This window comes from Branchiostoma belcheri, unplaced genomic scaffold (assembly GCF_001625305.1).
Source record: "Branchiostoma belcheri isolate BF01 breed outbred unplaced genomic scaffold, Haploidv18h27 scaffold213, whole genome shotgun sequence".
NCBI classification, from domain to species: domain Eukaryota; kingdom Metazoa; phylum Chordata; class Leptocardii; order Amphioxiformes; family Branchiostomatidae; genus Branchiostoma; species Branchiostoma belcheri.
Window position 1 is genome coordinate 284,392 of NW_017803636.1, and position 23,365 is coordinate 307,756.

Here is a 23,365-nt window from a genome sequence, read left to right on the forward strand (position 1 = left end):
ACATTATGATAACTAGAAACTAAAGGTAACATTTGCAAAGCAAATGCATAATGTTTACCTTCGCATATGGTCTGCTCTATTAATTCTTAGTCAAACACATTTATATACATACATGTATATGGTGACAGGAGTCTAAGCCCCCCCCCCCTGCTATAAAATTGCAACATGCTGTAACCCAACACCAGTTAACATGGTGAGACAGTCTGGTTCTGGTCATAGACCTTATTTGAGGAAGAAGAGGAAACAGAGCAAAAACGATATGTTTTTCTTCAGTAAACATGAATATTTACATGAGTAGTTTCAATATAGACTACCAACTGAGTTTGTAACAGATATTGCAGAGAAGAAGCAAATAAAACTTACAGTCACGTTTGTAGACAAGAGAGTTTGGTGCAACTGACAACTCAAACACCTTTCCCTGGTTCACAGCAGTGCGTAGGACTACCAAAATCCTCTGGCTGGTCGACTCAGCCACAAGAAGGCGTAAAGTTACAATGATGGCACTGTTATTGGCTCTGAAAAAAGAGAGAAAAACAATCTTAATAGAGGTAAAAAGAAAGTTAACATTTTACCATGCAGTGATACCATTATGCAATTTTAAACACAAATCACCGAATGATGATAAAAGCAGCGGCTGCTGCAATTTGAGCAAGACTTAAACACTTTTCTCCTGATCGGAAAATTACAATACTAGATTATTGAATCCAAGAGATAAACATTGTATATCAGTAGTTTTCATAACTTGTAGTAGGCCTTTGCTTACCTGGAAAACTGGAGAACCTGGATACTTTGAAACCCTGCAGCACTACCAAGGAAAGCAGCAGTCTGAAAATATCATCAAGAAAAAGCAGAATTAATAAAAGATCCCGACACAGATTTTATTTGGCTATCAAATTATACATTATTTTCAATATTTCAGCCGTTTTCTTAGAAAACATCAATCTAACTTCACAGTAACTCACAGAATTTGACATGTTACATATTTCCAACAGGTCAAATACATATCTGCCACCATGAAAAAATGCATCTATAGAGGTCCTCAGTACAACATCCCCCACTATAATGCACTTCTGCATTATTATCTAAACTGTGTCTATATGTACATTTATATCATACCCGGGCCGCGATAGTGTTCGATAACGGGTTCTGGACCGGGCCGTACTTTACGGTACGGCCCGGGCTTTCATGGCTTCCATAGAACGATTCGAACGCGTTTTGCCCAAACTGCGTGCGCCGCTTTCGAAAATTCGAATACAGAATCCGGACGTTGAAATTGATGTTGTTGCAATTTAGGGTTTAGGGACACCAAATTTTCGCCCATTTCGCATTGAAAGGCGTGTTTTCTTGGGTGTGTATGACATAAATAAAATACAACACGGTGTATTCCGCATCACCCTCAATCCCGGACCTGAGTCAGTCGACACCTCGGGCGATACGGAATACCCCGTGTTGTATTCTATATGTAGTGCACTAGAAATCTCCCAAACACAGTTTTTCATAGAGGTGGATATACAAAATGAATGTATGTAACAAGGCAGATGAATGTGAATGGAGTTCACCTGTGTCTGGACTTCAGCCTGTAGTTTCCGGTACTCCATAGAGGTGGAGTTCAGTAGGACTGGGGTGAACGACCTCCCGGCTGCCAAAGTCAAGTTCACACTGAAACTGGCAACAGCTGAGGAATGGAAAATAAACAAATAAAACATAGGACGTGAATAAGATGCACTAAGCTTGTACAGTCAAACCTGCCCAAGCAGCCGAGTGCTTCAAGCTGACCACTTGTCCATAACAACCACCTGGTCCCGAAATTCTTTTTTCCAAAGGAGCAAGCATTAAGCAACCTGCCTAAGAAGGCAACCTGTCCAACAAGACGACTTTACCTTCGTGAAAAAAACGTTGAGTACAATAAAAGCCATTAAAAATCCTGGTTTTAAACAGCCAAGTACATTCTTCTGATGTGCTACTTTAATTAGTATTTCATCACCAAGGACATCACCCATTGGGCATGTAGAAAGTAAGGAATTCTAACGATTACAGGAATTCTAATAAATTTTAATTTTTTTTTAGAATTCCTGTAATTGCTAAAATTGAATGAGCATGCACATACCTAAACAGCCCCCAGTGTGGACTCAAACACACAAACTGTCCTTTAACACAACCAAAAACAATACATCCATCCCAGGAGTTTCAACACAGTTACACATACCTAAACAGGTGGCCAGTCCCACACATGTGCATGTGTAGGTTCTCACTATACACACACCATAGAACCCAGTGTGGACTCAACACAAACACACTAACCATCACTTAACACGACCAAAAACAATACTTCTGTCCCAGTGTTACACATACCTAAACAGTTTGCCTGTCCCACACATGTGCAGGTATAGGTTCCATCCACCAGTTCCCACTGTGCACACACCACGGGCTGGCAGACAACCGTGTTGTTTCCTTTACATTCACACTGCTGGTTGCCCTTCAATCCAAACGTCGCACCTTTCTGCATAAATGTAATTTAAAAAAAAGATCTAAGCATTCTGTGTACAGTGCATTGGACGTACTTACCACTGAGTGTCTAATACCTACCCAGAAAAGAACGATAAACAGCCATGTCTTCAATTATCAGATTTACCGACCAGGAATTGAGGTGTTCATAAATTTATACTGTCCAATAACTATCGTAGAGTGGAAGTCGTTTGCATCAACTACAGTTGGGGCAACATCATTTTAAACAACAGTTAAATGTGCAAAGAATGTGTGACTGGTTGTTGAGTGTAATGTATCCAGCTGCCGCCACACTGCATGCCTGCAAAGCTAGCATGTTATACCGACTATACCGATACAGATACATTAGGTAGGCTAGTACCCAAGCATTCATTAAATCACAGGGCTGGAAATACCAACTGCATATGGTAGGAAGGTAAAATTGAGGCTGTGCATTTCTGATGTCTACCTGCACCGGCCCATGTACTGAGCTTATACAAAAATGTAGATTGTATGATTGTGGATTTTACAATTACAAATTAAAAGCAGAGTTTCTAAGGCTTACAAACTCATGGTCTAATTTGTCTCTCATTAGCAGTTGTGTTATCTTTATACTAGCCCATAATACTCACCGGCCAATAGACGCCCTTGTAGCTGCACCCACAATCCTCTGGGAGCACACACTGGAGACCACTCTGTAGGTACCCGCTCTGGCACCGGCAGCCTTCCATGCACGTCTCACGTATGGCAGTGAAAGAAGGCAGCAGGGACATGTAGTCCTGACGAAGGCACTCCCTTGTAACATTCTGGTTCAGGCAGGTTGGCTGTCTGAAGGACATGCAGGCTGAGTAGTTGCTGTTGGCTGGACATTTCATCTCTGAAAGGAAATAATAATGTCAAAACTTAAGGCAAAATTAATTTTCGAAATTATGCATAATGTTTACCTTCCCGTGTTCCAGTAAAACAAACTACTGCTTTTGTTTATTCTTACTCAAACCCATTAGTATAAAAAATGTATTGTGACCAGCCCCTCCAACTCTGTCCTGCCACTTGCTAAATAATGTAACCTAACACTACGAGGCAGCTGCGGCAGTATCAGTTACCATGGTGACAGCCATCTGGTCCAGGTTATTGATATTATTTGATTAGCAGAAAATAATGATCAGACCAAAAACATATTATGTTCTCCTTCTGCAATGGTAAACATGATTAATAGTATGATGAAACAATGTACGCAATGTAACTAGTACATTCCTTGGACTGTCCATAGACTGTCATCACAACGTTTTGTCTTAGATCTTTTTTATTTGCTGTTTATAACTCACGGCAGTTATTGCTGTACTTCCTCCAATCACCAACGAGCACGCCTGCAGTGCGACACAGCCTAGCATATGTCTCCATACTGGTACAGGTCTCCTTCCCTCCACTGCCTGTAGCATTCATACCTCTGGTAGAGTTCTTTATGTTGCTGTTCATTGATTTACTACCTTGACATGTGTCGAAAATGTAGTTCTCATAGAATCCCCTAGGGGGCAGCACTGCATGGCAGCGTGTAAAGGGGCCAGTTGAAGACAGGATGAGTCCACAGGTGTTGTTTACCCCTGTTTGGTTCTTTGCACTGCTACAGTTGAGTTTGGACAAGTCAGCTGTTGCTGGACAGCTGTAGAGAAAAAAACACAAAGATTAGGTTTGAAAACTATGATAAGAGATAAAATGCAACAGTTACTTCGTGCCATTTACCTTTTTCCTCAATTTTAGAAGGATCTTGTTTTTCAATATTTCTTATGAATATATCTGTAAACCTCTAGTACACTGAAGTAGTTAAGTGTTAAAGTAGTTGAGGGATTTGACAACAGAGAAGGGCAAAAATAAAGATGATAGGAAAGAATTGGAAAGGAAGTGATGCTAAATGAAATTACTATAATACTGTACATGTACATCTAATCACATGTCGAAATGTATATAGCTTCCTACACGTCACTCAATCACTCACTCACTCACTCACCCACTCCCTCTCTCTCATTCACCCACTCACTCTCACTCACTCACTCACTCACTCACCCACTCCCTCTCTCATTCACCCACTCACTCTCACTCACTCACTCACTCACCCACTCCCTCTCTCTCATTCACCCACTCTCACTCACTCACTCACTCACTCACTCACTCACTCACTCACCCACTCCCTCTCTCACTCACTCACCCACTCCACTTTTACTCACTCACTCACTCACTCACTCACTCACTCTCAATCTCTCACCCACTCACTCAATCACTCACTCACAACTTACTACCAGGATATGTAACTCTTGATGTTTGGAATAAAACTGTCCAAATTCAAAGTCTGTCAACAGCTTTTACCTGCTATTTCCAACCTTCCAACTGTCTCCAAAGTCAGCTACAGAAGTTGTTATCGTTCCATCCTGTTGTGCCATATCATCACTGGAGTTCCCGTTAAAGTTCCCACACAACCCGACAGTCTTCCCTCTGTAACACGCGGGGATCCTCACACTGACCTCGTGTTTGCCATCGTAGGTCACCACCAGGTCAGAGGTCGTGGTCAGCTGTACCAGACTGCCGGTGTAGTTGATTTGAAGGTCTTTCGTACCGAAGGGAGGGGTCACGGTCAAGTTGTTATACTGAAGGGAAAGGAGAAAATTTGTTTTGCCTTGCAAACAACAACATATTTTTTATTGTATTGACAATGTATACTGTATTAATTATTATTTTGTAAGATCTGTAGTCAAGAGGGTCTGGTTTCAAATCCACGACAGGCTCCTACGTCATATCACTGGGGAATGCACGTAACATGAATTTTCTCCCTTAAGTTTTACTCACTGACTGAGAATTAGTATTACATTAAATAGAACTCCAGTGTTTGAGAAGAGACACTTCGAATATCTCCAGCACACTTAATGTTAAGAGTCAAGTGTTCTAAAAGTAAGTACTATTCATACATATGTCAATCTTTCCTTACTAGTAGAATACATAGAATACCAGCATTCAAGATTTTCTATGGTGTTAATGGCAATAGACATGTAGTTACAAATTATAAAAAGGCAGGTGGTAGAATTTCAGGGAAAACACATCCTTATATAAAAGATGAAGCTTACATGCATTTCACTACATTTGAATTAAATCAACATGTATATCTTGTAACATTCTGCTTACCAAAGCCTTGGGTCCTTCCATAAGTGTCACCCTTTGGCCAAACACGTCGACATGGACCCTGGTGTGCAGATGGGTGAAGTTACGATACTCTGGCGGCAAATTCAGGGCTCCCGCATCTATTCTGACTACCCTGTCATCCAGATACGAACTGCCAGAGCCAACCATCCTCATCGGAGCATTGTGTTGATCCAAAGAAATGTATGTCCATTCTAGCTCAACGTTGAAGGTTGTTTTTGTCGTGTTGAGAAGAGTGGCGTTGCCGTAGGCGACTTTGTCCTTGACCAAGGTGTACCGACAACTGCCGGTAAGATCAAAGGTGCTGCGGTCGAAGGTGATGATGTTGTGGCCATGTGATGCAGTACAGGTGCGGTCCAAGTTGTTCACACCTGGTGAGAGAATTGTTGAAGTGTCAATCTATAATTATGTTTACCGAAGGAGAACATATTGTTTTTACGCAGTTTCTTCCTTTTCTTCTGTTCCAAACGCTAACCTCTGACCTGGCCAATGATATGATTGTTGACGTCTATCACCATGGTGACTGGTGTTGGGTTACATAATGTTGCAATTTTATGGCCTGCTCTGCTCCTGTCACCATATACTCGTAGACAAGTACATGTATGTGAATGTGTTTGAGTAAAAATTAACAGAACAGACCGTGTTCGCGGGTAAACATTATGCATTTGCTTTGCAAATGTTAATTCTCTAATTTGATATACAGCATTACAACCTCATATCAACTGAAGCTGATGTATTGTTACGTCGATGAAGGTTAGACATCCAGGTAATAAGATTCGTCAAAAAGCAGTTACTCAAGCAACTGGATATGATTTTGGAAACGGTTAGTCAAAGGAGGCTTATATACAATGTACCAGATATACGAGCATGTTGGCAGAATGTACAGCACCTGCACAAAACCCAGATTTTTCCAGTTTTCAACTTGGTTAATGTTGCATCAGAATTTTGCCTGTTGCAGACAGTATTTTTTCTGCACAAAATTTGAAAACTATAGACATAATGTCATCCATGTATGCAAATACAACCATAAACAATATGTTCTGCCAAATTGTGATGCGCAATGCACTATGGGTAATAAGCAGGCACAGTGTGTTCTGCCGATGTGCTGCTATATAGATTTAGTTACATAATGTTTTGGAGTATAAAACAGGAAATAATAAATTCAATGTCAAATGTAACAAAAAGTATGATTCCCCTCCAAGAAAAATATAGAGTCTCTTTGAAAAGTTGATGGTAATAAGCCTGTTCATATACCCACCTTTTACAGGCAGGCCACAGCGCTCACAGTTACGCCCAACAAAGTCTTGTTTACAGACACAGCGGTAAGTGTAGTCCCCGTCAACACAGGCTCCTCCGTTCTGACAAGGGTTGGACGCACACTCATCACGACCTACATGTAAGAATAGCCATAAGTCATTAGTTGTATCAAAGGACACAAAAAGTGGATATTATTTTTCAAGAATATCAATTTCAATACTGTATTAAATGCATCCAATGAAATTTCAGGGTAGTATAGCTGGATTTTCAAAGTCAATTTTCAATGTCTACTTCCAACCTGATGAAAGTATTCACCAATCTGAATTAAACTACTGGAGTAAAAACTTTTAATACACAGTAAAAAAAAAAAAAAACAAGTCACCAACACATGGAATGGAGTTTTGAAAGAAGAGGCTATGTATCTTGCTTTAGACTTTGGTTGGTGGTACTGTCCTAGTAATATCTGTCTGTCAGAAACTACACAGAGAATACAGCCTAAAAGTCGGCCATGGCGTGACTTATTGACATGCATACGTAGTATGACGTATTCACCAATTTCACACTTCCCATAATGCCTAGTAACGGTCCCGGATATGACGTATGACCAGCCCCGTCCCCCTTCATCGATGTAATATTTCCAACAAGTTCTATCGACAGACTGGTCAACTATTGTTTTGAATTATTTCTCTAGTATAAAGCGCATGCCATAATTGCATTTTTGTTGGAATTAGAGAAAATGACGTACCTTCTATCGTTCTAATATACGTAATGCGACCGTGCGAGTAGGAGAGTCTTCGGTAGAAGGTAGAACGATAGAAGGTACGTCATTTTCGCTAATTCCAACAAAAATGCAATTATGGCATGCGCTTTATACTAGAGAAATCATTCAAAAAAATAGTTGACCGATTTGTCGATAGAATTTGTTGGAAATATTACATCGAGGAAGGGGGAGGGGGTGGTCTTACGTCATATCCATGACCGTTACTAGGCATTATGGGAAGTGTGAAATTGGTGATTTGATTTCTATCATGAAAGTTCATCTGTGTTGGTACTTATATTTTTAAAGTTAAACATTTTATTCCAACACAACTGTGATGGGGGCCGACATCGTTTACCAGATACCTTCAAATTGACTCAGTGTTGACATCACACTTCAGAAAAGTCATGTGACAAGTCTTACTGGGTTAGTCTATTGAAGAAGACCAGAGTGACTGGTCAAAAGCTCTAGGTGAGAACAATCATTTGAGTTGGAAATAAAGGTTCAACAGTTACTTTAAACGACTATTGCTTTTAATGACTTACCACGGCAGATAGCTTGTACTGCCTGAATACGCTGTGCACTGTTGTCCAAGTCGGTGAAGTTATCCAACTGGAAGACAAACGGCTGATACCCAGTGATCTCCTCCAATGTCGTATTACCGAGTCCGTTTCCTATGCCAAACGCAAACAAGTGTACTCCCATGTCACGAAGGTCCTTTGCAACTGCTGCTGGTGCATCTAACGGTTTTCCAACTGTCAGAAGGATGGCTACGTTCGGATGACCCATCCTATCGCCATTCTTGTAGGTGAAACTTGTGTCTTTGAGATGCTGTAGCGCAGCTTGAGTGAAGGTGCCGCCTCCCAAGGGAGCCAAGTTGTCAACTGCTGACATCACATCTGCAATACTGTTGTTTGTTGCTAGGGGGAGTACTTCCTGAACTGTGCCTGCGTACTGCACTACCCCAACTCTGTTTGCACCCGGCTGGATGGGGAAAGCTTGGACAGCTCCCTTGACGAAGTCCTTCATACGTCTGAAGTCCGGCATTGTGACCTTGTCCGAGCTCTCAACGACAAAGACAAGGTCAAACCGTGACCTTGAACAGCCGGAAACTGAGGGAGGTTAAATATCGAGTGATTATTACATAACATTTCATCGTTATTATGCACAGAGTATGGTTACTTATTTAGATGGGACTCCAAAAAGAGGTAAGGCATTTCCAATACTTTACGTTAAAAATGGTGTATCTATAGGATAACTTTTAGACAAGCATTGTTGGTTTTAATATAACACCATCATTAGAAGGTTTATGTTGAGACAACAATACTTTCGGCACAAAGGTCTGTTACAGAACAATTTTAAATTTTCCATAAGATCGCACACTTACAGTTATAGTTACATTAGCAGAAACCGTATAATTACCAACCATTATATAATATATATCTCTCTGCAATGTCTGCTGTTTGTAGACTACTGCCACCATTGCCACCACTACAGCCATCTCCCAAACCAAGCAGATGAAATCTGTCCACACTGTTTGACACTACAGGTCTGCCACCACCAGTATGGTTCATACTATGCCTCTGTTGCCATGTAAAGACTGCCACCTTGTTCTGTTCGCATTTATGTGCTTTGTCACCAAGTAATACACAGTAGTAGTAGGTAAAGGAAGTCCTATAGCTATTTTTAGGCTATAGAGGAATAAGGATGTTAATCCACTGTGTCTAGGGCACAGGATAGGATTCTAAGGCGGATCCTATCCCTCTCTTTCCACCGCCTTTAACCTCCCAACTGAACCCATTTTACACCTGGGTGGAGAAGGAGAACCTGTTTAAAGTGCACAGCAAAACCAGGAATTCCAGGAATCGAACCCATGACCTCTCAGTCTTGTTCCGCTAGCCTATAGCCTTTGGCCATTCGACACGCCCCACTCTTGTCCACTGGCCTAGCCACTAAGACACCTCCACCCAATGTAGTAGCAGAATCAAAGCCACTGCCACATAACTGATTTAGTTCTGGGCTTACTCATTAACACCTGAGCAAAGTGAAGAAAGTCCAAGGGCACAAAGTTGGTGACATGGCAGGATTCGAAACCAGTACCTCTTGATTCCGAGCTGAATGCTCTGCCGTCACACAACCCTAACACGACCATAACTGTCACCATGTACCAGTAGAACCAGTACCATCACCAGTACCACTGTTTTCTCCCTACATGTCTGACACTGCGGTCCCTCGAACCCTGCGGCACAGTTGCAGTAGTACGACCACTTGTCCACGCCAAGTACGCAGCTGCCGTTGTTCTGACAGGGGCTGTGCTCACAAGCTGAATTGTGGGTCCTGTTTCCCTGCCCTGAAAATGTAACTGAAAGGGAACAGAAATTAGTACATCGAGTCAACTATTTTTTTTTCTCAACAAGGTGTCACATTTGTATTTGAACCAGTGTTCTACCAAGCCTGAAATTTCTTTCTGTCATCTCAATTTCATTTCATGTAATATCAGTCAGATGCAACAATCCTACGGAGATGGGGGAAATTTTGAAAGGGGGAAATTTTATGTCTCTCATCGATGGCCAAGCCGAAAAGGCTAAGGTTGGCCGGGTAAATAGAAACACAGCATTTTTTCCTAGTGTAACAGCGGGGTTCAAGCTGACACAGTCCAATGGGTCCAGGCTTTTTTTCAGTAGTGGTTTGTGCGTTGCTTCGTAAGCTAGCTGCCCAGGTTTGGTGAAGGTTCGATTTCCGGTGTGAATACCACTGAAGCACTAAAAGCCAGTGGAAACAGGAAAACCCCTGACGCCGGGAATTGAACCCGCACCAAACCCGAGAATACAACTTGCGGAGCAACGCACAACCTGCTACTCCAAAAGGTCTAGACCTATTGGACCAGGTAAGTTAGTGGCGTTTGAACCTTCTTCTACACTGGAACCAAGTATAATCATCATACATGACTGTATATCACACAATGATGATAAAATCAAATTTTATTAGTGCTCACAGTTCTTGCTTGGCAGGAGGCATTTGTAGACACCCTTCTCCAGCCCCCATGTGAGTCCATGACTACAGCTGACATACTGACAGCTCACAGTGTTGTTAACTGAGCAGCTGCACTGTTGGTGGTGTGCTTCGGTCCACCTGGAGTTGCCCTAATGTGGAAATAATAGTTAGTTAGTTAAAGTTAAAGAGCCTTCCCGCGTCCAGTGACGCATAGGGCGGCGCCCATCTCCGTTCATTAGCCCTGGGCCACACACAGTAGTCATTACAGCAGGGGGCTAGCCCACTGGTAGTGTTGTGTGTTTAACTCCCATACCCTTTCCCAAATGCTGAGTGCTAAGCAGAGAAAGGAGTATGTACCATTTTAAAGTCTTTGGTATGACCCGGTCGGGGTTTGAACTCACGACCTCCCGGTTACAAAGCGAGCACTCTACCAATTGAGCTATTGCACCGGAAATAATAGACGACAATTTAAAAAATTAGGTAGGAAAAACTAGGTCCCCATAGCCTTTCAGACACTGTTGGGGCAGTGGGTTCTTGATCCACTGTATCTTGGGCATACTTGGTATTGAAAGGTAGAACTCATTTCTCTCCTTTTGCTGCCTTTCATCTATAAACCAAAACAGTCTGGTACCCTCTTTGGCGACGTCTCAGGGGGGAGCCTAATGGTACAGTATTGTTTGCAATTCGCAAGAATTCTAGGAATTGTACAGGCATTTTGTCCACAGGAATGGAATGTCCACATTACTACTGCCAAAAATTGAACCATGATCTTTTTGGCGCTGCATTTCCAAAAAAATCTAGTTCATGGAAAATAACAGAAATTGCTAACCAGTATCATACTGATTCATTCATACAATGTACTGTCTTGAGCTATGTTGTCTTGAAATAAAATTTAAAAAGTATTCTTAAAATATGTTCAACCCAAATGTAGACATCAACTAGAAAAGTAATATTTGCAAAGCAAATGCATAATGTTTACCTTCGGATATAGTCTACTCTGTTAATTCTTACTCACATTCACATACATGTATATCTATGGTGACAGGAGCCTAAATGCCTTCTCTGAAATTGCAACATGATGTAACCCAACACCAGTTACTATGGTGACAGACGTCAACAAAAGAGGCCATTGGCCAGGTCAGAGGTTAGTATTTGGAACAGAAGAAGAAGAAGAAGAGGAAGAAGAAATGGAGCAAAAACAATATGTTTTCCTTCGGTAAACATAATATAAATGCTTCCGCCCCGGAGGCATCGCCAAAAAATACCTTGTGGTAGAAGCCATCCGTATTATGTATACAGCCACATTGCTCCTTCAAGACACATTCATTTTCACTTAAGACGTAGCCATCCTTACAGCGACACCCTTCTACACAGAACTGCTGGCCAGTGTTGGAGAAACAATGTTTGGGTGCATCAGGGTTGTCACATGTAGCCGGGCAGGCAGACATACAGGCAGTGTAGTTACTGTTCGCTGGACACGTTTTTGCTGCATTGTGAAATAGACAGGAAAACTTTATTGCACTACAATTGTGCAAGGTACAATGCAAGACATACACTGCTAATACATTATGTACAATCTAAGGTATCAGTTACTGTATGTACTACTATTATCAACAAGATACATAAAGAGGAGAAAGAACAATGAAGCCAAAACAATTTGTCAATTGTCTTTCACCAGTTTTAAAACTGTTAAAGGCAAGTACAAAATGCACTTGAGAACCTAATTTTTAATTGCTTTGCACATGTAGTGTCAACAAAAGTGTTATGATACTACATGAATTTTGGCCTCTAAACGTACATGTATATTTACATAAAATACATTATAAGAAAAGGGAGTACTAAAAATGGAAAGACAAATGGAAAGGAAAACTACTCCATTGTAGATTAAAAGGAATATTTGCCCACATGTCTGTCTTTTACTATGAGTAACTAAACATTTAAGTTTAAGGTAAATTTGCATTCAATCACTGAAGTTTTTTTATTCGAATCATTGTTAAGTGAAAGGAAAAAAACTGAAACTAATGTTTAACTTCAGTGAACACAAGCTATACATTTCCCTTCCATTCAGTGAGAGAGAAATATAATGAAACTACTTACGGCAAAAATTCTCAGATCTCCAGTTGAGAATGACTCCACGCCTCGCACACTCGTGACTGTACACCTCGTACGTCTGACAGATCCGGTCCTGACCGCGTTTCAGCGCGCAGCGGTCCTGTACACAGGCGCTGAAGAACGGCCGAGGGTTCACGACCTTAACAAAATCAATCAAATCAACTTTATTGCTCAACAATTGTAGCTGATACAATGTATGGCAAAGAAACGACAATGGTACATACACAAACTAATACTGAAATATAATTCTAACGAGCTAGTTCATAATGATACTAAAGATAATCTATGGTGTTTTCTTAGAAAGAGTATTATTACATTCTGTAATTCAGGGGATATATCAGCTATTTACAATATGGTGTCGCTTCTGTAGTGAATCAAATATAAATTTTCCAACGTACACTGATATCTGAGTAGGACATGAAAGTAGCACATTAAAGATATCTGATTTTGACTGAGGTAGCATAATATTAGTTTTGGAAACTATGGATTGCACCAACTTTTGTCTGTTGTTTTTATATGTTGGACATGACATCATAAACTGGAATTCGTCTTCAATACCCTCCTTGCATGTCGGACACAATCTCTGATCGGCTGGTGTGTTATAATGACGGCCCTTTTCGACTTCCAGGCCATGTGAACTTATCCTCATTTTAGTTATGCTTGTCTTAAAAGATTCATTTTGAATTGATGATAGATACTTTTCAATGACATAAGACATGGTAAAAGTCAAAGAGCCTTCCCGTATTAAGTGACACATAGGGCGGCGCCCATCTCCATTTTCAATGACCCTGGGCCACACAGCAGTGCAATAACTACAGCAGAGAGCTAGTCCAGTGTTAGTGGTGTGTGTTTAACTTCCCAAATGCTGAGTGCTATTATTAGCAGACAAATCAGTATTTACCATTTTTAAAGTTTTGGTATGACTCGGCCGGGGATCGAACTCACGACCTACCGAATGCAAGGCTAACACTCTACATACCCACTTGGCCATTGCACCGGTGACCGCACTTGAGACAAGAATAATTGTCCTTTATTCCTAGGGCACCACTGAATATTTACCACCACTGTGGCAACTGATTGTTACAATTCATTACTCCGTAACAATGTAAAAACTATGTCATATTAAATAATTTTACTCACCTCTACACCACTATCGCATTTCAAAATTTGTAGTATTTTACGTAGTTATAGATGTTAATGTTGGTGCAATTCATGTTCAAATTCAATGAACATGTCAATGGCGATATCTGAATCTGACCTTGGAACACCTGTTGGCCTCTGACATGAAGAAAGCGCAGGGTGCGGCGGCCATGTTGAAGTTGGTGGTGTTTGTGGCGTTGTTAGGAAGGTAGGCAGACAGGTTTTGACACATCGGGAAGGAAAACTCTGCCAGTGGTGGACAGCTGTTGATGAAAAATGAGAGAAGGAATGAATGAATGGTTTATCCACATTGTTGTTGCAAGACACAACATACAGTAGCAGCCTTCCTTAGCTGAAATCCAGTATGATATATATTAAAAGTAATCTAAAAGCAAATTAAAGAATACATATTAGTACTGTATTACATAAGCCAAACATTTTTAAAAATTAAGACAACACTGATACCTGACAAAATATCTTCCAAGAAAGGCCATCAACACAATTATACAAGAATACTAAGTATGGAAACAGTACATTATAAGAACTTCTTCAATATAAAGGAAGAAGAAATTTATCCCAGAAGAACGATATTGCATTGCACATGGTACAAGGTATGGCAACAACTATTGAATATTATAACAATACATGAATAAGATATATTTCATTACAGGTACATGTACCTGGGTACATTAAAAATAGTTACAGCTTTTATTTGGTACCATACAAAAAGTTCAATTCTGATCAGATCCTTATGTATGGGTCTTAAGATCTGTCTTAAAACTTTAATAAGAATAACCTTTATTGTACATTCATGCCCTATCGGACTAAGTACAGATGAAATGATAATATACATGTTAGTACAAACATCTCTAAAACTACACTAATACAAAGGTTCAGATTCTTCTCGTTTCTTCGTGATGCGAAAAATATAATTTGAAATGAGTTTGTTTAATACAGGATGATCAAAGCGCATAAGAATGATAATTTTTTCAACTATAGTTAAGTATTGAAAGTATAGAAACGTACTTGTGATATATCTAAAAGGATCATTTGTCAGTCTGACATTTTGCAATTCAAACGGTGTCTTGTCCAGTCAGTAATCAGCAAGTTCCAGGACAACTTTGACACAGACAACATATGTACATGGTCTACGGCTTGCAGGTGTGGAACATGCATATCGTTAAGACCGCGCTGACATTTATGTAGTATGATATTTGATTTATTACATGTCCATATTTTTGTATGTATATTTATGTATTGCTTTCATACTGTATTTAAATCCAATGCTGTTTTATACTGTTTTTATTGATGTAATTAGGGGAGGGAGCTGGTAAAGGTGACCCACCTGTTCTCCCTCCCCCTCCATGCATGTGCTGGTAAATTTTAATAAACAAATAAACAAATTTGTATCATTACTATTAAAACTTTAATATGTTTGTTGCTAAAGAAACCCACCTGTCGTTCTTCAGCTGCCAGCTGTTCACGAACGCGGCGTCAGACGAAGCCGCTCTACCGTCAGCTGTCCGGTTATCGTCGCTCGCATCTCCGTTATAGTTCCCGCAGAGCCCTGTCGTCCGGTTTGCAAAGCATCCTGGGAGTGATACCAACACCTCTTGCTGGCCGTCGAAGCTGACCCTCAGTCCAAAGTCCGTAGTGAGGACGATGTGATCACCACTTTGATTGACATTGATGTAGGATCCCACCACAACAGGCGTGTACACTAGCACCTGGTTCAGCTGAAATAGTAGCAATCATTGAGTCAATTAGAACTAAGCGTTTTGATTGGCTTGTGACACTGACAAGGTTAAAGGCATCCAATGTAATTTAAACAAAATTAAACAAAATATATTCTGGATGAGAAAATCTGATATTAACATTTGCTGCCTTTTTATAAGCACATTTTCATCATCATTTCATATTTAGATCGTTTGAGATAGTAAAACACAAGGTACATGTACATGAGGCATCTCTTGAGGCATATAACAAACTTAATGATTTTAGTTGCAATTCACATTTTTGCAACAAAACACTGTTTTGACAGACAAAACTCTGTATCCGTAATCTTTAATAGACAATTTAAATCAATGTGTAAACTAAGCTTGATGCACCAAAAAAATGCATTCAGCCAATATCTTTGTCAAGGCGTGTTTAACATACATGCAAAACCAAAAAAAAAAGACTTATCAATCAATGATATTATTAAAACATCAAAACATTGACTAATGAGGATTGTTTGATCCATAGTCACTGGCCAATCAGATGGCTTTTACTATAATATCTAAGAATGATTGACAGTAGAAACCATGGCAACCTACCATCAGCCGACGCCCCTCCATGAGAGTAATCCTGTGTCCATACACGTTTACTTGTACTCTGGTGCTCGGGGTATTAGAGGAATTTGACCTCGAATACGTAATTCCGCTATTTGCAATCACGCTGGGACTGAGTGACTTGTCGTTTTCCACGAATCCTCGCTGCAGTTGGACGTTAAACATGGGTCTGTCGTTGGTGTCCTGTACCAGAGTGTAGGAGCAGTTTCCGTCGAAGTCAAGATGGCTGCCGTCGAAGCTGAGGTAGTGAAGGTCACCCCAGGTCATACAGGTACTCACTGTCTTGTCATTACCTGTGATAATAAACAATTATCAAAAGCCTTATTGTGTAACTATTGTGCAGGGTACAACTTATGGCATATTCTGCTATTTCACCTTAAAGAAAACATAGACTATGACTACCTTCAAAGATTAAATTAGATGTTGTATGGGAAAAGAATGTGCTTTACAATTATTGGAAAATTTCTTACATTTAGGCTTTTCTTGAAATATATGGGTATACTATGTATGGGTTGAGATTTTGTCACTCACTCACTCACTCACTCACTCACACACGCACGTACAGTGCACATGTAACATGCACATGTGTGGTTGCGTGTTTCATTGCAAAATATATTGATTTAAATTTTTTAACACATTTTCATTCTTGATTCTTGTATGCAAATTATTTCACTGTGACATAAGATTGTATATTAGTATGTTAAATATTGTACATATAAGTATGGAAAGAGCTTACCAAAAACTTGACATCGATGCAGACTTAAGACAGTCACTATACCTTTAAAAAATTACTTACACAGTTGGCACCTGTTTCCCTTGTAGTTTTCCGGACAGCTGCAGGTGTAGGAGCGATCTCCATCTGTGCAGGTGCCATTGTTGAAGCAGGGGTTGGGCTGGCACTCATTCTCACCTGTACATGTACATGGGCAAGATTTAACACAGCTTAGAGTAAAACTGGTAACAGTTGGGTAATGCAAAATGTCAAAGTTTTGGGTAAAGTCTATTATAATTTACCCTACTCAGGCTTCTGCTATCATTTAATGATTATCATAATCATTTCTCACAGTTTTTTTATACATGTCTCATGATTTTGTGCGAATAGAACAGACGAACATTCTCGGTCAACAAAACAGTTGTCTCTTTTGCTTTGACATGCAGTTTAAAAGGAAACATATAGAATAAGAAGGGAAATTGCCAGAAAAGCTATAATTACGCTACTATACATTACTATAATTTACACTTGGATATTCATTGTCTAATTATGTCAAATTACTAATGGCAAAACATACCCCTCTTGCAAAATCATCAAGTACATGTATATTATTCTATATAATATATGCCCTATTAGGGCCCCTAAAAACTTCGGAAACGAAGCCAAGTCAAGAATAAGAGAATATGCCCACTTAACCTTAGCTTCTGTCTAACCTAATAATCAATACACATTTAGTGCAAAAAGAATACCTTGGCAGGGTAAAGGTTAAATAGATATTAAAGACTTGTATAAAATTGTGTACATTATCTTATAGGTATAAATGCTTTTGTTTTGTTTTATTTATTTATTTAACCATACAGGGATAAAACATATCGCCCGAAAGGCCGGTTTTCAATGTGCCCTGGAGGGCAAGCCCCAAACACATTAAATGATAAACTTTACACTACCAAAAATGATTTTTCTTGTTTTTCTTGTTTTTCTTAATTCGTGGACAAATTTTCTTATATGAAGAAATTTCAAGAAAAATTAGGAATAAATAAGAAAAGAGCAACAGATCGTTCTAAAAATTTTTTCTTGTAAATTTTCACTACAAGAAACATTTTCTTATTTTTCTTACGTGAAGAAATAATTTCTAGCAATGATTTTCTCCCCCTAGAATGTTCTTGAAAATTGAGTTAAATGGTCTTGTTTTTCTTGTCAGAAGAATTACTTTCTTGCCATGGTTAAGAAAATACAATAATTTTTCCCTTAAATTTCTTGTATTTCTCATAGTAAGAAAAACAAGAAAAGCAGGGTTTAAAAAACAAGTCATAACTAGAATAACATTCTTGAATTTTCTTGTTTTTCATATCAAGAAACTTTGAGAAAGGAAGTTCTTGCTTTTCTTGGGCTGTGTCAGAAAAAACAAGAATTTTGATCTAACCTTTCTTGAGATATATTGCTTAGAAAAACAAGAATATTCAAGATATTGAAACTAGAAGACAAAGATCAAGTCATAACTAGAATAACATTCTTGAATTTTCTTGTTTTTCATATCAAGAAACTTTGAGAAAGGAAGTTCTTGCTTTTCTTGGGCTGTGTCACAAAAAAACAAGAATTTTGTTCTTGACTTTCTTGACATATGTTGCTTAGAAGAAAGTGTTTATTGGCAATAAGAATTTTGGTCTTGAACTGAGAACCAAAGTCTCAAAGATTATAGTGGTATATATATAAAGAATTTCTGTCTTGAGGAAAAAGATATGCATTCTTGTTGTAAGAACATGAAACTAAATAGAAGAAAGGCTTTCTTGACAATAATAATATAATAATTGATAAGTAATATCACTCTTAAAGTTAGAAAAGGAATCTTGGTGTAAGAATCTATTTTTGGGGTATTAAGAATTTGTTCTTGTTTTTTGTAATTTAGAAAGTTGAGCAATCTGATTCTAGATTCTTTTAGTAATTTCAGAGACAAGAATTAGTTTCTTTACTTTCTTGACTTTGAATAATTCTATACTTGTAACTAGCATAGTTTTACTTATCTAGATAGTTCAAGAAAATGATTCTTGTTTTTCTTGGTCAGGTTATGTTCAAGAAAATACAAGAATCTGTGTCTTTGCTTTCTTTTTAGACAAACAAGTGCTTCTGCAAAAGCTGACCATTTTCGCCGCTTACAGGCTTACAGTTTTTACGAACATTTTCCCCATCCTAGCATTTCAATTTACCTAAGTTATATAAATGGTTCTAGTTCTCATCAACATTGTATATAATGAGAGAACATGCACTTCTATATTTCAACTCTTTAAGTTTAAAACATTACAAAAATCAAGTATATAACAGTTTATAACCTGTTTTCTCTCTTTTAAGAGTCTTTTTAACAGAATAAAAAAATGAGACACAAAAGTACAATTTAACTTAAATTATAAGTAACGTTAATATATATATATATAATTTTATTCAAAATCTCTTCTATGGCTTTGTCCCCAACATCTAAGTTTACAAACCTCGTGACATTCAACCAGGGCTTTAGCCAGCGCCCGTTTTACCGTCAATTGACGGTATTTTTTCCCGTCGGACGGTAAAAATTTAAGTCCTTACCGTCAACATTGACGGTCAAAAATCGTGGGTGAAGACATTAAACTTAGCAAAAAATGTAGCGAATTTGAATGAGCCACGGCGCGGGGTCTTTCCAAAGCGCGTCGCGTCTTTTCAAAACGCCGCGGGCCCACACATTTCTTATTTAAATACGGCGGGAAACCTGACTTCAAGGAACGTGCCGATGTCTGTTAACTCGGTTCTTTTCTTCAATGTTGCTGTCTGTTTAAACAACATGTGCTAACGGCCACATAAGAACAATGGCTCGACTCAGACTCACGCTGGTAACTGTACATGACAATAAGATAAATAAACAACATGCGGCAACGAACAAAGAAATATCAAACGTTTTGAAAATATACTGTACTTGAATTTTCATACCATCGCAAGAAAACGGAGATCGATCTACGCAAAGTGGCTTTATTATTTATATAAACTTCGTTAAACCACCTTCGAAGACTTGAGCGGCAGCATAAAGATAAATTTTCTGGAGCCGATCGCTGAAGCAAGTTTTTGCCGGCGTACGTAACTCCCTCCGCGGCAAAATCCCATATGCCGTAGCGAAATCGCGTCTCAGCACTTCCCCAAATCAACTCCATGGCCGCTAAAGTCTGCGAATGAGGTTAAACTTCCTCATTTCGGTTGAGAAGCGAAGCTACTAGTATAAAATCATGTGCATGGCAGCCATTTTGTTTGCTACCCGAAGTCTTCCGAATGATCTAAATAAGGAAATCGTCGGAAATCTGAGCCACATCCCTCGCTGTCGGCATGCGCTCGGGGCTGGCTCGGTGGAAATCGGAGGCTGTGGCGTCAGGACTTGGTTTATTTGCATGGCTCGGGAAGCCGCCGCGGCTTGAATCGCAGCGGGATTTGGGCGCCGGGCGGGTCAAACAAAGGGAATATGAAGTTGTGAGGACCATAGTTTTTCTTTTCATTCTTCAAATTGCAGATTGTGTAATTTTTATCCTGAAATCTTGAAAATCTATCTGCAAAGTGCAGACTGAAGACGGGTATTTAGAACACTGAATACATGAAGTGTGCGGGGGGGCATGATGTCGATCACCGGATCATGATTTTTTTTCGCGTTGACCCTGATTCAACCCTAAAATAATACTCGAAGAGAACTTCAAAAGTCATCTTTTACTAATCATATATAATTGTTTACATTATATCATTTGATCAACCTGATCTATTAAAAATTGTCAATGGAAAATACCTTGCCAAACAATGCAATACCTATTTAAGTTAATTAAACACTCACTCATTAATTAATTAATTTCCTAAAATACAAAAGACATGTTGGTGAAAGTTAGGCACCCAGGTAATATCAATAGTTCCACGGACAGCTATGTAGGCCGGAGCTTCTATTGCGTGCGATCTACGTTTGGTCAGAAAATACACCCCCCCCCCAACACACACACACACAAAAACACCGATCCGGGAACGCCTGAAAAGGAGGCTTTTAATAAGCTTTGCCTGCAGCGCCTTGATTGGTCGGACGTGTGACCCTCTGGACTGCCGGCTAATGGAAATCTGAACATCTAGACTAATCCACACTGCTAATGCTCATTGACATAATTTATGCAGTTTATTAAAATCCTTGATTACTGTGATTATAGACATGTCTTTATCAACATTTTTGGCAAATAATAAAATCAAGTTATTGTTCAAGACAAATTAAGTTTGTTTTGTCAGCAGCTTTGTTATGCAACATTAATAGAACTATGATTTTGAAATTAGCAACCATAATGGAAAGTATACAAACGTCCAAGGCATAAATGGTAAAAAGTGCACTCGCAACAACGACATCTAGCGACATGCGGCAACTCAGCATGTCTGCATGGCCGTCGCAACAACGACATCTAGCGACATGCGGTGACTTAGCATGTCTGCATGGCCGTTGAAGGGTGGAACCGTTGATCCATCCATCCATGCATCCAATGTCAATCTCGTCTGAGTTACCATTTTCGCGCATGCGAAAATGGTAAAAAAAATTGTTGAATTAGAAATCAAATTTAAAACCTGAAAGCAAAAAATACTTAAAGTTCTTTAACGTTTTTGTTTTCCTTATCGAGAAAGTTCAAGAAAGATGAGTTTTTTCCCTGGTAATGTTCAAGATAATGTAAGAATTCTTTTCTTAACATTCTAGCCATAACTGTCATCTCTTGTGAGCTCCTGATTGGTTAATTCAAATCCCAGAATGCAGTTAGGGATTTTTGAACAGAAGCTGGGGTGAAGTCAGATGTGGGGGAAGTGCTCTATGCTGGTTACTTCTTTTTAGTCAGATATTGATTCATATCGTCGGATTCGAAGTCAAAATCAAGGTAAAAAGGACGTTGTGTGCATGTGAAGCAATGGTGATCGTGTCGGCTTGCAGAAGAAACCAACTTTGCAACGAAAAAAGGATGGAACCAAACTTATATAAGGTAAGTGCGCCCCCCTCCCCACCAAGAAGAAAAAATCTGTTGACATTGTTTTTAGACTTCATAGCTTATTTGCTACAATTCCATTGGGGTTGATTTCTAAATTGTATTTCTGGTATATTGTAGAGTACAGTGTTTTACTGCATTATAATTATATTATTTTCAATTGTTGAGTAAACTTGAAGTAATTCAATCCTATTTTTAGCATCCTCTTTTGACTTTGTTGTCTTCAGCCCCTGCATGCAATGCAAACGAACTATTAAAAAGAAAGGTCTTTCCTGTTTTTTTTCAGGTTTCCAAAGACTGTGACTGTTCCAATGCTATAATGCCAAAGCTGCAGGGTTTGCTGAATGTTTTGGAATGTGATATGATCTGTATTCTTTAACCATGATAATGGCTTGTTGGTTACATCGTATGGTGGTTTTAAGTTTACTGTAAAACTTGTTTCCATTCAAAGAATGTTAGATACATGTACATAATGAATGTGGTAATGAATATTCCTATACTGTCAGTGTCAAGAGAGGCCTGTCAAATAATTGTTATAGGAGTTTAATTGTTGCAATATCATTCTCTGTATCTTTTGTACATTATTTCTTCTTTTGTGGACAAAATAGTTTTATTGATACAAGAATATTGAGCTCTAAGTTCAAGAAATATTTTCTTATGTGCAGAATGTTTTTCTCATTATAAGAACTGTTAGCTAGCTCCTAGCTCAAGAAATGTTTTCTTGTATACAGAATGAGGTTCTTGCTACAAGAATAATTAGCTCTTAGTTCAAGAAATTTTTTCTCATGTGCAGAATGGTTTTCTTACTATAAGAACAGCTCTTCAAGAAATGTTTTCTTGTATACAGAATGATTTTCTTGCTACAAGAACAATTAGCTCTTAGTTCAAGAAATTCTTTTCTCATTTGCAGAATGGTTTTCTTACTATAAGAACAGTTAGCTCTTAGTTCAAGAAATGTTTTCTCGTATACAGAATGATTTTCTTGCTACAAGAATAATTAGCTATTCGTGCAAGAAATCTTTTCTTATGTGCAGAATGGTTTTCTTATTATAAGAACTGTTAGCTAGGCTCTTAGTTCAAGAAATGTTTTCTTGTATACAGAATGATGTTCTTACTACAATAATAATTAGCTCTTCGTTCAAGAAATATTTTCTTATGTGCAGAATGGTTTTCTTATTATAAGAACTGTTAGCTAGGCTCTTAGTTCAAGAAATGTTTTCTTGTATACAGAATGATTTTCTTGCTACAAGAATAATTAGCTCTTAGTTCAAGAAATATTTTCTTGTCTACAGAATGGATTTCTTATTACAAGAGCAGTTAGATCTTAGTTAAAAAAATCCTTTCTTATATACAGAATATTTTTCTTATTACATGAACAGTTAACTCTTAG

At 38.8% G+C, this 23,365-nt stretch overlaps 2 protein-coding genes across 2 annotated transcripts in view; both read right to left on the bottom strand.

The window, feature by feature from the left end:
- Positions 1–1,572: 1,572 nt before the first annotated feature.
- Positions 1,573–10,040, bottom strand: LOC109469966 (zonadhesin-like). The gene is made up of 10 exons (XM_019768731.1): positions 9,897–10,040; positions 8,230–8,796; positions 6,929–7,060; positions 5,656–6,041; positions 4,846–5,123; positions 3,810–4,144; positions 3,117–3,361; positions 2,353–2,500; positions 2,108–2,147; positions 1,573–1,675 (listed from the first exon to the last, which is right to left on the bottom strand). Exons 2-10 carry the CDS (start codon positions 8,729–8,731, stop codon positions 1,573–1,575), a joined length of 2,169 nt encoding a protein of 722 aa, XP_019624290.1. The 5' UTR covers positions 8,732–8,796; positions 9,897–10,040.
- A 2,727-nt stretch (positions 10,041–12,767) lies between these two features.
- The window catches only part of LOC109469967 (zonadhesin-like), a 20,536-nt gene continuing 9,938 nt past the window's right edge, over positions 12,768–23,365 (bottom strand). Inside the window, exons 8-12 of the mRNA XM_019768732.1 lie at positions 17,057–17,170; positions 16,246–16,553; positions 15,386–15,666; positions 14,049–14,193; positions 12,768–12,929 (exon numbers count right to left, since the gene is read on the bottom strand). Of these exons, the coding sequence (XP_019624291.1) occupies positions 12,768–12,929; positions 14,049–14,193; positions 15,386–15,666; positions 16,246–16,553; positions 17,057–17,170 (1,010 nt within the window). The remainder of the gene's footprint in view (positions 12,930–14,048; positions 14,194–15,385; positions 15,667–16,245; positions 16,554–17,056; positions 17,171–23,365) is intronic.

Coding starts and splice junctions, on each gene's coding strand:
- LOC109469966 (XM_019768731.1), bottom strand. CDS start 8,731: ATGCCGGACTTCAGACGTATGAAGGACTTCGTCAAGGGAGCTGTCCAA. Junction 2,501..3,116: donor ACAAGGGCGTCTATTGGCCG/GTGAGTATTATG, acceptor ACATTTATGCAG/AAAGGTGCGACGTTTGGATT. Junction 1,676..2,107: donor CCACACTGGGGGCTGTTTAG/GTATGTGCATGC, acceptor TCCATTCCTCAG/CTGTTGCCAGTTTCAGTGTG.